This window comes from Hyaena hyaena, unplaced genomic scaffold (assembly GCF_003009895.1).
Source record: "Hyaena hyaena isolate Hyena2069 unplaced genomic scaffold, ASM300989v1 scaffold_445, whole genome shotgun sequence".
Taxonomy (NCBI): Eukaryota; Metazoa; Chordata; class Mammalia; order Carnivora; family Hyaenidae; genus Hyaena; species Hyaena hyaena.
In genome coordinates, this window is record NW_024081077.1 from 792,448 (window position 1) to 804,853 (window position 12,406).

A 12,406-nucleotide genomic window follows, 5' to 3' on the forward strand; every position below is an offset into this window, starting at 1 on the left:
TCTTTCTCATTTTCACTGTATGTATTCCATTTTTGTTGAGCACTCTGCTAGAATTCTGATGTTACCTAATACTCCTGTGAACTTGGGCAGGTGACATAAGCACTCTGAACCACTATGGGCTCATTTTAAAAATGGTAATAATGTTATTGGTTATGGTTCTCTCACAGGGGTGCTGGGAGAAGCAGATGATTCAGTGTTTTCTAAAGTGTCAAGTTGTACACAGTTAAAGGAAGTATCATATTGATTGTATCTTTTAAAGTGTGTATTTGCACATTTTAAAGTTGCCTTATTTAACAGAACTCTGATAGCTTCTTTGAGGAGAGAGCTTTCTAAGGAGGGCAGATATTCCCCAGTAGTTGCATGTGTATCTTTATGCCTGGCCATGTGAGTGTGGGTGTTAACTGCACCCTAGCTAATTCCCTTCAACTCCATTTTCCTACAGGCCAGGATTCACAAAGCAATATATTTCACATCCTTTCCTATTACCTTTTTCATGTTACGGGGAAGAATTAGGTAGCAGATTTATGTCATGAAAATAACTCCCCAAATATTAATCACAGAGACTTGTATACAGAGGCTCTGGGATCCACTTGTGAGAATTATCCACTCCTGCCTCTCCTCCTCTGCCATTCCTTTCTCCTCCTGGTGGGTCTTTTGTCCAAATCCTTCTGCATCCAAGGTTTGTGGAGGTGTAAGCTATGTATGCATTTCAAGAGGAGTATGTAGTACTTCGAAATATGAGCTCTTCTTTAACATAGGCTTTGTATAGGTCTGTGTTTGAAAAAAATACTATGCAGTAACCAAGGTGCTGGTAGTTTAAAATACAGTCTCACTGAAAAATCTGTCTTTGAGTAACAAAATTGTATTCCTCATTTCAGAACATGATGAGTGTATCACAAATCAGCACAACTGTGATGAAAATGCTTTATGCTTCAATACTGTTGGAGGTCACAACTGTGTTTGCAAGCCAGGCTATACCGGGAACGGAACCACGTGCAAAGGTAAAAGGTTTAAATGCGAGCCCCTCTCACATTAGGGATAATGCAGTCCATCTTCACCTCCCTCCCCTGCTTCTCATCGCTGTTATCTCCCTTCTGGGTACTTCCCACAGCCGTTGGGAGCTTTGCAGCATGGCTCATACTCTTCACCCTGGGCTAGGTCAGCGTTTAAGGTCACCGCCATCCGCTAATGTATTCTTTCACCAGGCAAACTGTTCAAACAGTGTCGACTTCATGTTCCTTGACCTCCATTTCAGTGGTTTTCATCTCTGTTCCTGTCTAGCAGAGCACACTTATAATCACACCTGGGCACTTTTGGACAGAACTGTTCCACCTTTATTCCACCTTCTCAGACTTCAACTTTTTATTGTCTTACCCCAAGTCCTTCTGCTTCCAGTTGGCCAGCTCTGTACCTTCCATGACCTTTGATCTTCTGTTTCTCTGACCCTTCCTTTTCTTTCAGTTTACCAGTCTCCACCTACATTTAAATACTTCTTTTTGAATCCAAACATGACAGCTATTTTTTTTTTTTCAGCAGTACAGTCAACCCATTTGTTCTTTTATCAGAATCCACTTGGAAATACCTCTACTTGGGATCAGTCTGACAGTTTTTCTTCTCTATTCTTTTTTTTTCAAGTTTATTTCTTCATTTTGAGAGAGAGGCAGAGTGTGTAAGTGGGAGAGGGGCAGACAGAGAGGGAAAGAGAATCCTAAGCAGGCTCCTCACTGGCAGTGCAAAGCCCAAGGTGGGGCTCGAACCCATGAATTGTGAGGTCAGACCTGAGTGGAAACCAAGAGCTCGATGCTCAACTGACTGAGCCACCCAGGCTCCCCTCTACTCTCGTTTGAGCTGTTGAGTACTAAATTAACTGGGAATATTGCGTCTCTGCATATTACAGTTTCTCATTTTAGCTGATTTGTCAATACCAGTCTATAATTCTTTGAAAAGTCGTGCTGAGCTCATATTTTCATTTCCATCAATGGATATTCCCACAGTAGTTCACTACCATCCACTTTCACCAGTGCCCTCTTTTCCTTCATCACATGAACTTACTTCCTTCTTCACCATAGAGGTTCTGTTTTGGAAACTGCTAACTCCCATTGGCTAAAGCCCATATTCCTTATATGTCATATAGATTTGTTTATGACTTGTATAATTTAAACATTTTAAGCTTCAAAACTTAACTGCCCATTTCTCAACTACTTGTGCCCATTATCCTGGAGTTCGCTAAAATCAATTTTCTATGACACTATATGGGAGGTAGAAAATAACAAGGGGAGGTACCAATATGGTATTAACAATGTTCCATGAGCATGGATCTTAAGACTTGGTTTGTAATAATACATTGGATGCAGATATTGATGGGCTAGAGGATTACTCTGGTTTATAGAAGTCTATAGGAATGTTTAATTTAGAGCAATGTGAACAAGACCTACCAATTTTGAGGTCTAAATCCCACAAAGATTTTCTCAGAGAAACTAGACAAATCTTGAGAAATACCAGATGTTTAAAGTCCATTGCATAGTGTAACTGAATGTCTAGGACTTCCTCAAAGCACCCAAATATTCTGAGAGCTTGGGGGGAGGGGTAAAGATTTCATCTGTAAGACCATCTTCTCACTCTTATTTCCATTTCATCCTGATTCCTAATTAATGTGACAAATGTTTATAACGTAAAGAACTCTTAAAATCATGAGCAGATCCAGATAGGTAATTCTTATCTTTGAAGGAAGGTGAACTTTCATGGATTCATACATTTTTATCAGAAGTTAAGACTGCAGGTTGCCTGGATACAGACTCTCCAGTTCATGTGTGTATCCCTACTGGGAATGTCAAAAGCTGAGAGATAACTAATGTAGATGTAGGATCCGAATCATTGAGTCCTGTGCTTTGTCCTTCAACATTACTCTATGGAAGATACACGTGGGGTTTAGGAGATGCACACTTAATTATTTATGAGGTTTACATTCTTAATCTCTTTGCAAATCCTTGGTGACTAGGTATTCTTTTTGCCTGGGATGAAGACAGACTGGGACTTATGACCAAAGAAACTAAATGGCCTCTTTGGGCCCTTTCCTTGAACTCAGCAGTGGAATCTTGGATTGCTACATTTTACCATTCAAAGAAAGTACATCTTAACTAATGAGAGGAAGCTCTTATCCCAATGCCTGGAAAAAGCTGGTCTAATTCATCCATTACAGACCAGACAATGGGCCCTGAGACTTACAGGGCCAAAGAATAAGCTGAAGTGGAAACAGAAGCATCTAAGGGTGCTCCATCTCACCCACCTTGTTTTCTCACCTTCTTTGAATCAGGCAGCACATCTCAAAAGGTCACCCTTGCAATGGCTCAGATTTTGCTCCTTTTCCTAGTCACAGACAAATTCCCCTCACTCAGAAACCTACTCTAACATAGCAAGGTTTGTAATGCCTTTCCCCTTGATCCTGGATCCTGACCTGTCCTCAGCAGAGGACTGCAAAGCTCTTCCTGAAGACCACTACCCCGGATTCTTACTATTGGCCAGTTCATCACTTGGACTGATTTAGAAACTTTGTGGAAGCTGGGGCATTTCTTCAGTACTCTGGCACGTTGGCCAGAGTCTCATAAAGCCAGTCATTTTCTATTTCTTTATCTCTTTCTCTAGATGGTGGTTTTATCCTTAAGAAAACTCTAGGATAGCTGCCTTTTTTTTTTTTTTAAGGTTTAATTCCAAGCTGGACTGTGACGATGAGATGCAACTCTAATTCTAATGTGCTTTCTATTGTGTAAGGTTACTGCTTTTTGTTAAAAGAAAATTTAGTGTTTCATTTTACGGGTGAAATATTTCTTCACCATTGAAAAGAGTACTGTTTTACAAATTGGGTTGAAGTTTCTCACCTGCATGGAAGGTACTATATGAATTTGAAGTTATAATACCGCATATAATTTGATGTCCACATCTCCAGGGGAATAAAGAAAAACTAGGCTTGTAGTATCTTGAACTCCTTAATTTTGATGTATGAAAGTCATGTATCTGAATTGTTTCTAGCATTTTGCAAAGATGGCTGTAGGAATGGAGGAGCCTGTATTGCCGCTAATGTGTGTGCCTGCCCACAAGGCTTCACCGGGCCCAGCTGTGAAACGGGTAAGAATATCATTCCATCTTCTAGAAAATGAATTTTTACGCCAATGTATAAAGTAATCCATGAGGAAAATAATGTTTCAAGTTTCAAGTGGCTCTCAAAGCGTGGAACTATTAATAAGGAAGTCCCGGGAGGGAAGACGTGGGAAGTTTCCATGATGCATGTTCACTGGGCGTTTCCCCAAAGTCATTCTATGGAGGTTTTGCAGCTATTATAACTAGAAGAATATTGAACATTTATAGAAAGGTGTGTGGATTTTATGACATCATAATTCATTTTATTTATCTGGAGCCAATTTTTGCTGGGATCTGTATAACTATATTAAAGTATATAGTTCAGGTTCATGGTCAACACACTTCCTAGGATGTGCTAGTTTCTGCATCCACGTTTGAGAATTTTTAAAAAGTTTTTGCCTGACTCATTCAATATTCATTCATTGTTTATTTTAAAAGTATTTAAAGTCTCCTTTTTAATTATTCTTCATCCAAGTTCATTTTGAACTCTTTCTGCTGGATACTAACTAGAAGCGAATATATATATTGTATAATATATATAATATGTAATTATATATCATATACATATTTAGTCAGTATATATCTTATGACCCCCAGGAAGATATTTTGTCACTTTAAAACCCACCATGAGAATATTAGCCCTTAATTGAAATCATGTCAATAGTAGTTTTGGCTGCCTTGGGGTAAGTGGGTTCTAATAGTAGACACGCCCAGAAAGTCCATTATTCTCCCTAAGAGAAAGATGCTACCTCCAGTGACTGGTGGTTACCATCCTACATTACTTTCCATAAACCTCAATACAGTAGATGTGGTGCAAGTCCTGCCTCATAACACTTACAGAGTCTGGTTTAATAAAGACACTGACAGATAAGAATGTGAGATGGGAAATGTTCTGGACCATTTGGGAAGTGACAATTTTTCCTGAATAGGTCCTACCACTGTGCACAGACAGATGCCCACAGAAGGGCTTGCATCACTAGATTGTTTCTTTCTATAAATACCTCTCAGTGATACTCTTCAAACTTCAGTGACTATTTGGTTACAAAGATCTCTAACAGAAAATGGATAGTGGCCATCTTTGATATGCAGAACTCTTTCTTTCTCAAGGGGATTATTTCCTAAATCAGAAGTTCCTAGATTCAGTGTGCATGTGACTTACCCATAAGCACACTTATGGGTATGTGCTTACTATAAGCACACATAATAAGCTTATTAACTTGTTAAAGTACAGATTTCTTGTAATTAACTATTATGGGATTTACTAGACCAAAATCAGACACTTCTAGTGCAGTGGTTCTGCAATGTTTTGATCCCATGATCTCCCCCAGTATACCAAGCACATCAAGGTACGCTGTGGTCCTCCTAAGTATCAATATCTGTGGTGACCGTGTTTCCTAAATACACTGTTTGGTGCTGCTTCTGGTGCAGTCATGATACAGAAATACTGGCTTTTTCATGGTATTTAAATGGTGTGTGATTTTGAAATAAAGGCTGTCCCAGAAAATCTGGGATGAATAATGGCCATGCCAATTCTGCATATCATTCTTCTACTAGAAAAAATAAAAAGGCTGCATATGAGATTGTGAAAATCTGTAATGGTATAAGATTGATCTGAGCAATGTAAAATTTAAAACTAGGGAGTTAAAAATAACCCAAAAGAATATTTAGCTTTCTCTAATTATCTTTGAACTTTCAGTCTATAAGAAGACAATCTCAGACTTCCCTAAGTAGCTGTCTGTAACAGCCCAGGGCTTTAAGAAGGACAGAACAGATGTGGGTTCAAAATCTAGCTCTACTATTAACTTGTTATGTGGCCTTGGGCAAGTTATATTACTTACCTGTGTCTTATACTATCTATACATCATCTTACTCTTCACAAGTCTCTTACAAGATAGGTATTATCTCCATTAAAAAAAAAAAAATAGGGGGTGCCTGGGTGGCTTAGTGAGTTAAGTGTCTGACTTCAGCTCAGGTAATGATCTCACAGTTCATGGGTTTGAGCCCTGTGTCGGGCTCTGTGCTGACATCTCAGAGCTGACAGCCTGCTTTGGATTCTGTGTCTTCCTCTCTCTCTGCCTTTCCCCTGTTCACACTCTGTCTCTGTCTCTCTCTCTCAAAAATAAGCAAACATTAAAAAAAATTTAAATGTTAGTTTCAGAGTGATTAAATTTTTTTCCTAAGGCCATAGAGTTAACAGCTGTATACAAAGTCCTTTCTAACTCCCAAACCCAGGCTTTTTTTCTGTATCAGTGTGGTTTTTATATTTCTTCTGAATTCATTCTAATGACAGAAGAGAGAAAATGTCTTCATATAGGGCCATCCTGAAAAGGCCCACCAAAAGGGTAAGTAAAATTTCTTCAAAAACTTAGGTTTTTTTTCTGAAAAATCCATTCATTTCTATTCCATTATATGTGAAAACGTTTAGCTTACCTACTACCCTTGAGTTAAGTTGGTGCTTTAAGACAATGGGTCACAGTTTATCTCTGCCTTCTAGTAGCTCTTGGCCCAAGACCATATTTAACTATTTGAGAAGCAAGGCATCCCTGCCTCCTATCTGAGAAATTGTAATGATAACATTTGCCTCAAAGCATCTCTCCCATTTATTGCTCCAGGTTAGATCCTAACCCCTCACCTTACACCTTACACATTTTTGTTGATATAGTTATAAATAGAAGTTGTGCCCTTTAAAAAATAACTTTGGAGGAGAACCACATGAAATAATCTGTTCACCCATTTATTCAACATTTATTTAGGATCTTTTATATGCTGAGCATTGAATCTAGAAACAGGATATAGCAGTGAGCAGAAGTCCTATCTGCATGGAGATTATGATCCAGTTGAGTTAGAGGGACTATAAATAGGAAAATAAATAAATGTGTAAAATATTGTCAGGTAGCAATAGTTGCTGTAAAGAAAACTAAAGCATATAGTGTAAAATTATTTTTATTACCTATAGACCTTACATATGAGGAGTATTGTTATTTACTTCATTAATGAAGGTAACTAATATAGCTTCTGTACACATCCCAAAATTCTGTACACATCCCAAAATTTCAGTGATGAATACAAAAAGTGTTTGCTTACTCATATCTCAGTTTGATATGTCAAATGTGGTTTTGGGGAGAGTTGAGGAGCATTGGGATTGGCCTGCCTAAGCCAGGGGCCCTGATGGTTGCCATTTGATGAAGAAGTCATGCCCAACACACTGCCTCTAACACCAAAGAGAAGAGGACCATAGATGTGAAAGCATGGAGAATACACACCCACTGTTACCTGAGATCAGAAATGCCATATATGTCCCTTTCTCTCACATATCATTAGTAAAAACTCATCACATGGACTTGAGGGGTTTAGAAAATGTAGTTCAGCAGAATTCCAGGAGGATGAAACTGGTTGGTGACCATTAGGCCAGTCTTTTGTCATAGGCGCTGTCTGGCATTGCTGGTACTATTTATTCTAAACAATCAAACCATTTTCTACATTGTCTCATCTACTCAGCTGGAAGAACTCTGAGTTACTTCCTTCTTCAATCACTGCCTTCTTTCCACCTCTGGCAGGGATCCTTAACTTGGAATTCTTGGACTCCTGCAAATCTATGGATAGACTTTGGGGGCCCATGAATTCCCTGAGTATATGTGCATTTGTACATTTTTCTGCAGAAAGAATTCAGAGCTTTTAAAGATTACATTTCAGGTTCTATAATTTCTAAATGGTTATGAAACACTAGGGAGAGAATCTTCCATGAGAGCTAACTGCTATTTTATTCTGTAGAAGGTGATACAAATGTAGATATCCAATACCTTCCAGAGTTTCTTTGGGGACCTTTAATCTAAACCCACAACTGAACCCATCATCTTCATGACTCTTGCCTTGTCTCCTCTATTCCCGAAACCTGGTTCTTCACTTCTGTCTTTATTTCAGTGAGTGGCCTTATCCACCAAGTTTTGTTGTCCAGTAAACCAAGAATCACCCCCTCCCCTTATCCCCTTTCACATCTAATAAAGTCCTTTTGAATCTCTTTACTAAGGTCCATTTCTTTCCATTATCACTGGTACTACAGTAGTTCAGGGCTCTCAGGTGTATCTCTCGCCATTCTACTCTTTACAGAATATCTGAGCACAAATCTGATCATATCACTTCATAGTGAACAAGACGTTATCATCCTCCATTGACCTCACATTTCTTAACATGGCCTATATGGCCCTTCAAGATGTGTCTCCTACTTATCTACCCAGCTTTCACCCTCTTGCCCCTCTGTCTCCTCACGTCATTTATAGCCCCAGGCATTGAGTTTCATGGAAGTAAAGCATGTATCTTGTTCATTTTTGAACCTTCAAAACATAGTAGTGGGTGAGTGGCTTAGTTGGTGAAGCATCCGACTTTGGCTCAGACCATGATCTCACAACTTGTGAGTTCGAGCCCTGCACTGGGCTCTGTGCTGACAGCTCAGGGCCTGGAGCCTGCTTCAGATTCTGTGTCTCCCTCTCTCTCTCTACCCATCCCTCACTAGTACTCTGTCTCCATCTGTCTCTCAAAAATAAATAGAAAAAATTTAAAAATTTTTTTAAAAATCATAGTATAAGGACTGCACCTTATTAGGTGCTCCATGAATATGGGTGAATAAATAAAGATGTAACTGAGTGGTCAATTAAATGAGGAGGTAAAAAATGTGCTTGCATCCATATTAGCTGGACTTTACTAAACATTTGTTTAAAGAGACCTTCAGGATCATCTGGTCCTAAACTCTGGTATGGTAGATGAGGTCACTAAGGTACATAAGGTTGAAGGAACTTATATAAGCTGTTTCATTGCAGTTTAGAACTCAGGTCTTCGGACTCCTAGTCCAGTATTTCTCTTTTCCTTGCTTCCTTCCTGCCTTCCTCCCCCCTTCCTTCCTCCCTTCCTCCCTTCCTTCCTTCCTCCCTCCCTCCTCCCTCCCTTCCTCCCTCCCTTCCTCCCTCCCTTCCTTCCTTCCTTCCTTCCTGCCTTCCTGCCTTCCTGCCTTCCTGCCTTCCACCTTCCTCCCTCCTCCCTTCCTCCCTCCCACCCTCCCTTCCTTCCTAGGCCATGCTATATGTTCAGAAATTTATCCTACTATCATCTCCCATGAGGTCTGGGCTTTCTGTTATGCCCACTCTTCAACTGCCAAGTATTCCTGTTGTCTTTATCAGTGAAGACTGTGGCAGTTTTTCTCTCCCAAGGTAGAGAAAGCATCAGGACTATCAAGATTTTTTTAAGTGTAGCAATGGCCTAAATTTTGGCCTGCTGGAGCTGGATGCTGCATGATAGCTTAGAGAGGAGACTGATTCCTGGCCCCAGTGGCCCTCTGTTGAGCCTTCCCAATGGAATCACTGAGCATGAAGTAATAGGATTTACTAGTTTCTTGAAAGACAATCTTAATGTGGATGGCATTTACCAACCCTCGTTACTATATTGAGATCTCCCCTGTACCCCCTCCCCTTAATTTATTTAGTCTCTTTCTGCATCAGTGTATCTTAGTGGAATGGCTGAATCTACTTACCAACTTCACAAAGAGGCTGCTATGTGTATCTTCTGAGTAAAATTAATTTTTCATGGCCTTCTTTTTTAGCCACTGTGTAAAATCATCCACATGTACAGCATAACTTCATTTTTAATTAAACATCCTAATATTCCATCAGGTGTTTAACTTGGATTTAACAGGGTGATTATATCTTAGATAACTCAATAAAATGTATTAGAAATCTATGTGCTGAGGTTTAACTGCTCTCTCATTGCCATACTGTATTTATTGCACCACCACTAAACCTCAGCAAACATGTGTCTGATTATCTAATTAATATGCAAAGCTTTCTTAGTATACTAAAAGTAAATCTTTCAGTCATGATTTAAAGCATAACTCTAGAAGATAAGAATCTCTTATAAGTAACTGCCAATTTAAATCAAATTAAAGAGTTTCTAACTAGGAAAAAGTTGGTATCAAATAGCAACGCTAAGAAAGATATGCTGTGCTATCAAAGAAAGGAGATCAGACATTCTGATGATAAATGGCTTTTTTTTTTTCCTGTGTGTAAAATAATGGGTTTCTTAGCCACAGATCAAAACATGAGATGGGATTTTAATTATTTTTAGTGAGTAGTTAAATGAATATAAATTCAAATTGCATTCCTAAGTGTTTGTGTAGCTTTTTAATATCTTGTAGTTTCAAAATGATGAAATTAAGGATGAGGCATATATGAATGTTGCTTTACTTTAAAGGTAACTATAAATTGATTGAGGCTGATTGATTTTTAAAAGTCTACATTATTACTGTTATAGTGTAGGTAGTAAAAATCCTTTAATTCATTTATGTAACAAAGTTATTTTACTAGTAATATGTACAGTTAACATTTATTATTAATGTCAAATTATATTATATTTCCTGATATGGTTAAATTAGCACATTTTTCACCATTAAAGGAACATATTGATTTAATTTCATGATCATGTAGCTTTCTTTTAAAGGCATATTTTTCAGAAGCTTACGTTATTTTATATCATTTTACGTGGGAAGACAAAAAAAATTCAGAAACAAGAGAAAATTCAAAACATTTCTGGTATAACATACCTTTTTTTTTTTCCAAAATGACTCAGAGTCAAATTCCAGTACCAAAATGTATATCTTTTTGTGGAGGAAGAGGAGAGTTTTAGTAAAAATTTGGAAATAATACAGTTAATAAGGAAAGAAAAACTTTAGATAGCTTTGTTTTACCAGTAAGGATGATCTTTTTTTAGTGTTCTTTTGAATTTATTTTGCTCTAAATAAATAACTACAAATTTTACATATATAAGTCATTAAATAAACTTTATTGTAATGAAGAAAACCTGAGATGAAGGAAGTTCAGCTTCTGATCCTTTACAATGTCTGTTAAAGTCACTTTTTCAGATTTGAATTTCTCAAGGGAAGAGACAAGACACAGAACCAATCATCTGGTATCTTGTGTAATGTGGGATCCATACCCATGGAGGGATCAGTTCATTTGCTTTAGACTCTCCAGTCATACTTGCTAAGATGCTTCTGGTCTTTAAACTTGGTATCTAATGATAAAAGTGATTGAATTACATTTGATGAATGAATGTGTTTTAACAGACTTTGGATAAATTAGGGACTTAGGTCTCATTGTGACTTTTTCTTAGTGTAAAATTTATAAAGTAAAAGAAGAAGAAACAAAAGGACTCTCACTGTAGGTTTTTTGACTTTACACTGCTTATGACTTAACTCGAGTGCTTAAGTTATGCTTCTCTTTATGTAGGTGATCATTGATTTTTTAAATAACTCTTTAGTTGATTAATATTATGCCAAACCCTGATCTACTTGGAAGCATTTAACATAGTGGTCAAAAATATAAAAATTGAAGTTAGAGAAACATCAATCGGCATGAGTTCTAGCTCTACTGTTGACCAGCTATGTGACCTTTTCTGTGTTACTTCATTTTTCTATGCTTTAATTTTCATATGTATGAAATCGCAGATGATAATAATATCTGGTTCATGGGTTTGTTCTGGAAAGTAAGTTGAATAATGCAAGTGACGCATACCACATCATTCTGGAACGTGGTAAGTAATAAGTGATATCTGATGTGATTGTATGACACATTTTAAGTAAAATTTTATGTACAAAATTATTTGAAGCTTTTGGACTCCTTTAAGTTAGCTGGAGGAGATATTATACCCTGAGATATTATAAAGTAACAGTTAAGAATAAGAAATGATTCTGGTTTTCCTGATTCACTTATAAACCAACTTTAAGTATAGTTTTAATACACTTTAATGCTGTGAAGTCTTTAATGTAGCAATTTGCATTCTTTACATTTACTTAAAATTGCTTTTAGTTCTAATGCAAATCTTAAAAATTAATGTTTTATGGAAATGTAAGTCTTTGTACTATGCAAAAAGTAGTTAAAAGTTCTCAGTGTTAAATCTCAAAGTCATTTTTCCAAGTCCTTCAGGTTAATTGGAAAAAACCTTACTCTTTCCATGTATCAGTCATGTATAATAGATAACAATTCTGATGGGGAAATATTTCAGACTCTTTTATTGTAAGGCCTACTTAATTAACATTGGAAAGAGGACACATCATGGAGTTTATGTAAGGGGAAAAATAGCTTTCAAGCTATTAGAGGGCAGGTCTCCAAGAAAAAAAGACTAGTGGAATTATTTCAGAATTTGGAAAAGATCTTCACTTTTGCTTTAAAAATATTAATGATTTTTCAATGGGTCTCTTATGAGTGTATTATATTATGTTATATTATAT

General features: G+C 37.4%; 1 protein-coding gene across 1 annotated transcript in view; it reads left to right on the plus strand.

Annotated features, from left to right (window-relative positions):
- Positions 1–12,406, plus strand: part of NELL2 (neural EGFL like 2) — a 340,664-nt gene that overhangs the window by 237,102 nt on the left and 91,156 nt on the right. The window contains exons 14-15 of the mRNA XM_039253298.1: positions 879–1,001; positions 4,027–4,122. Of these exons, the coding sequence (XP_039109229.1) occupies positions 879–1,001; positions 4,027–4,122 (219 nt within the window). The remainder of the gene's footprint in view (positions 1–878; positions 1,002–4,026; positions 4,123–12,406) is intronic.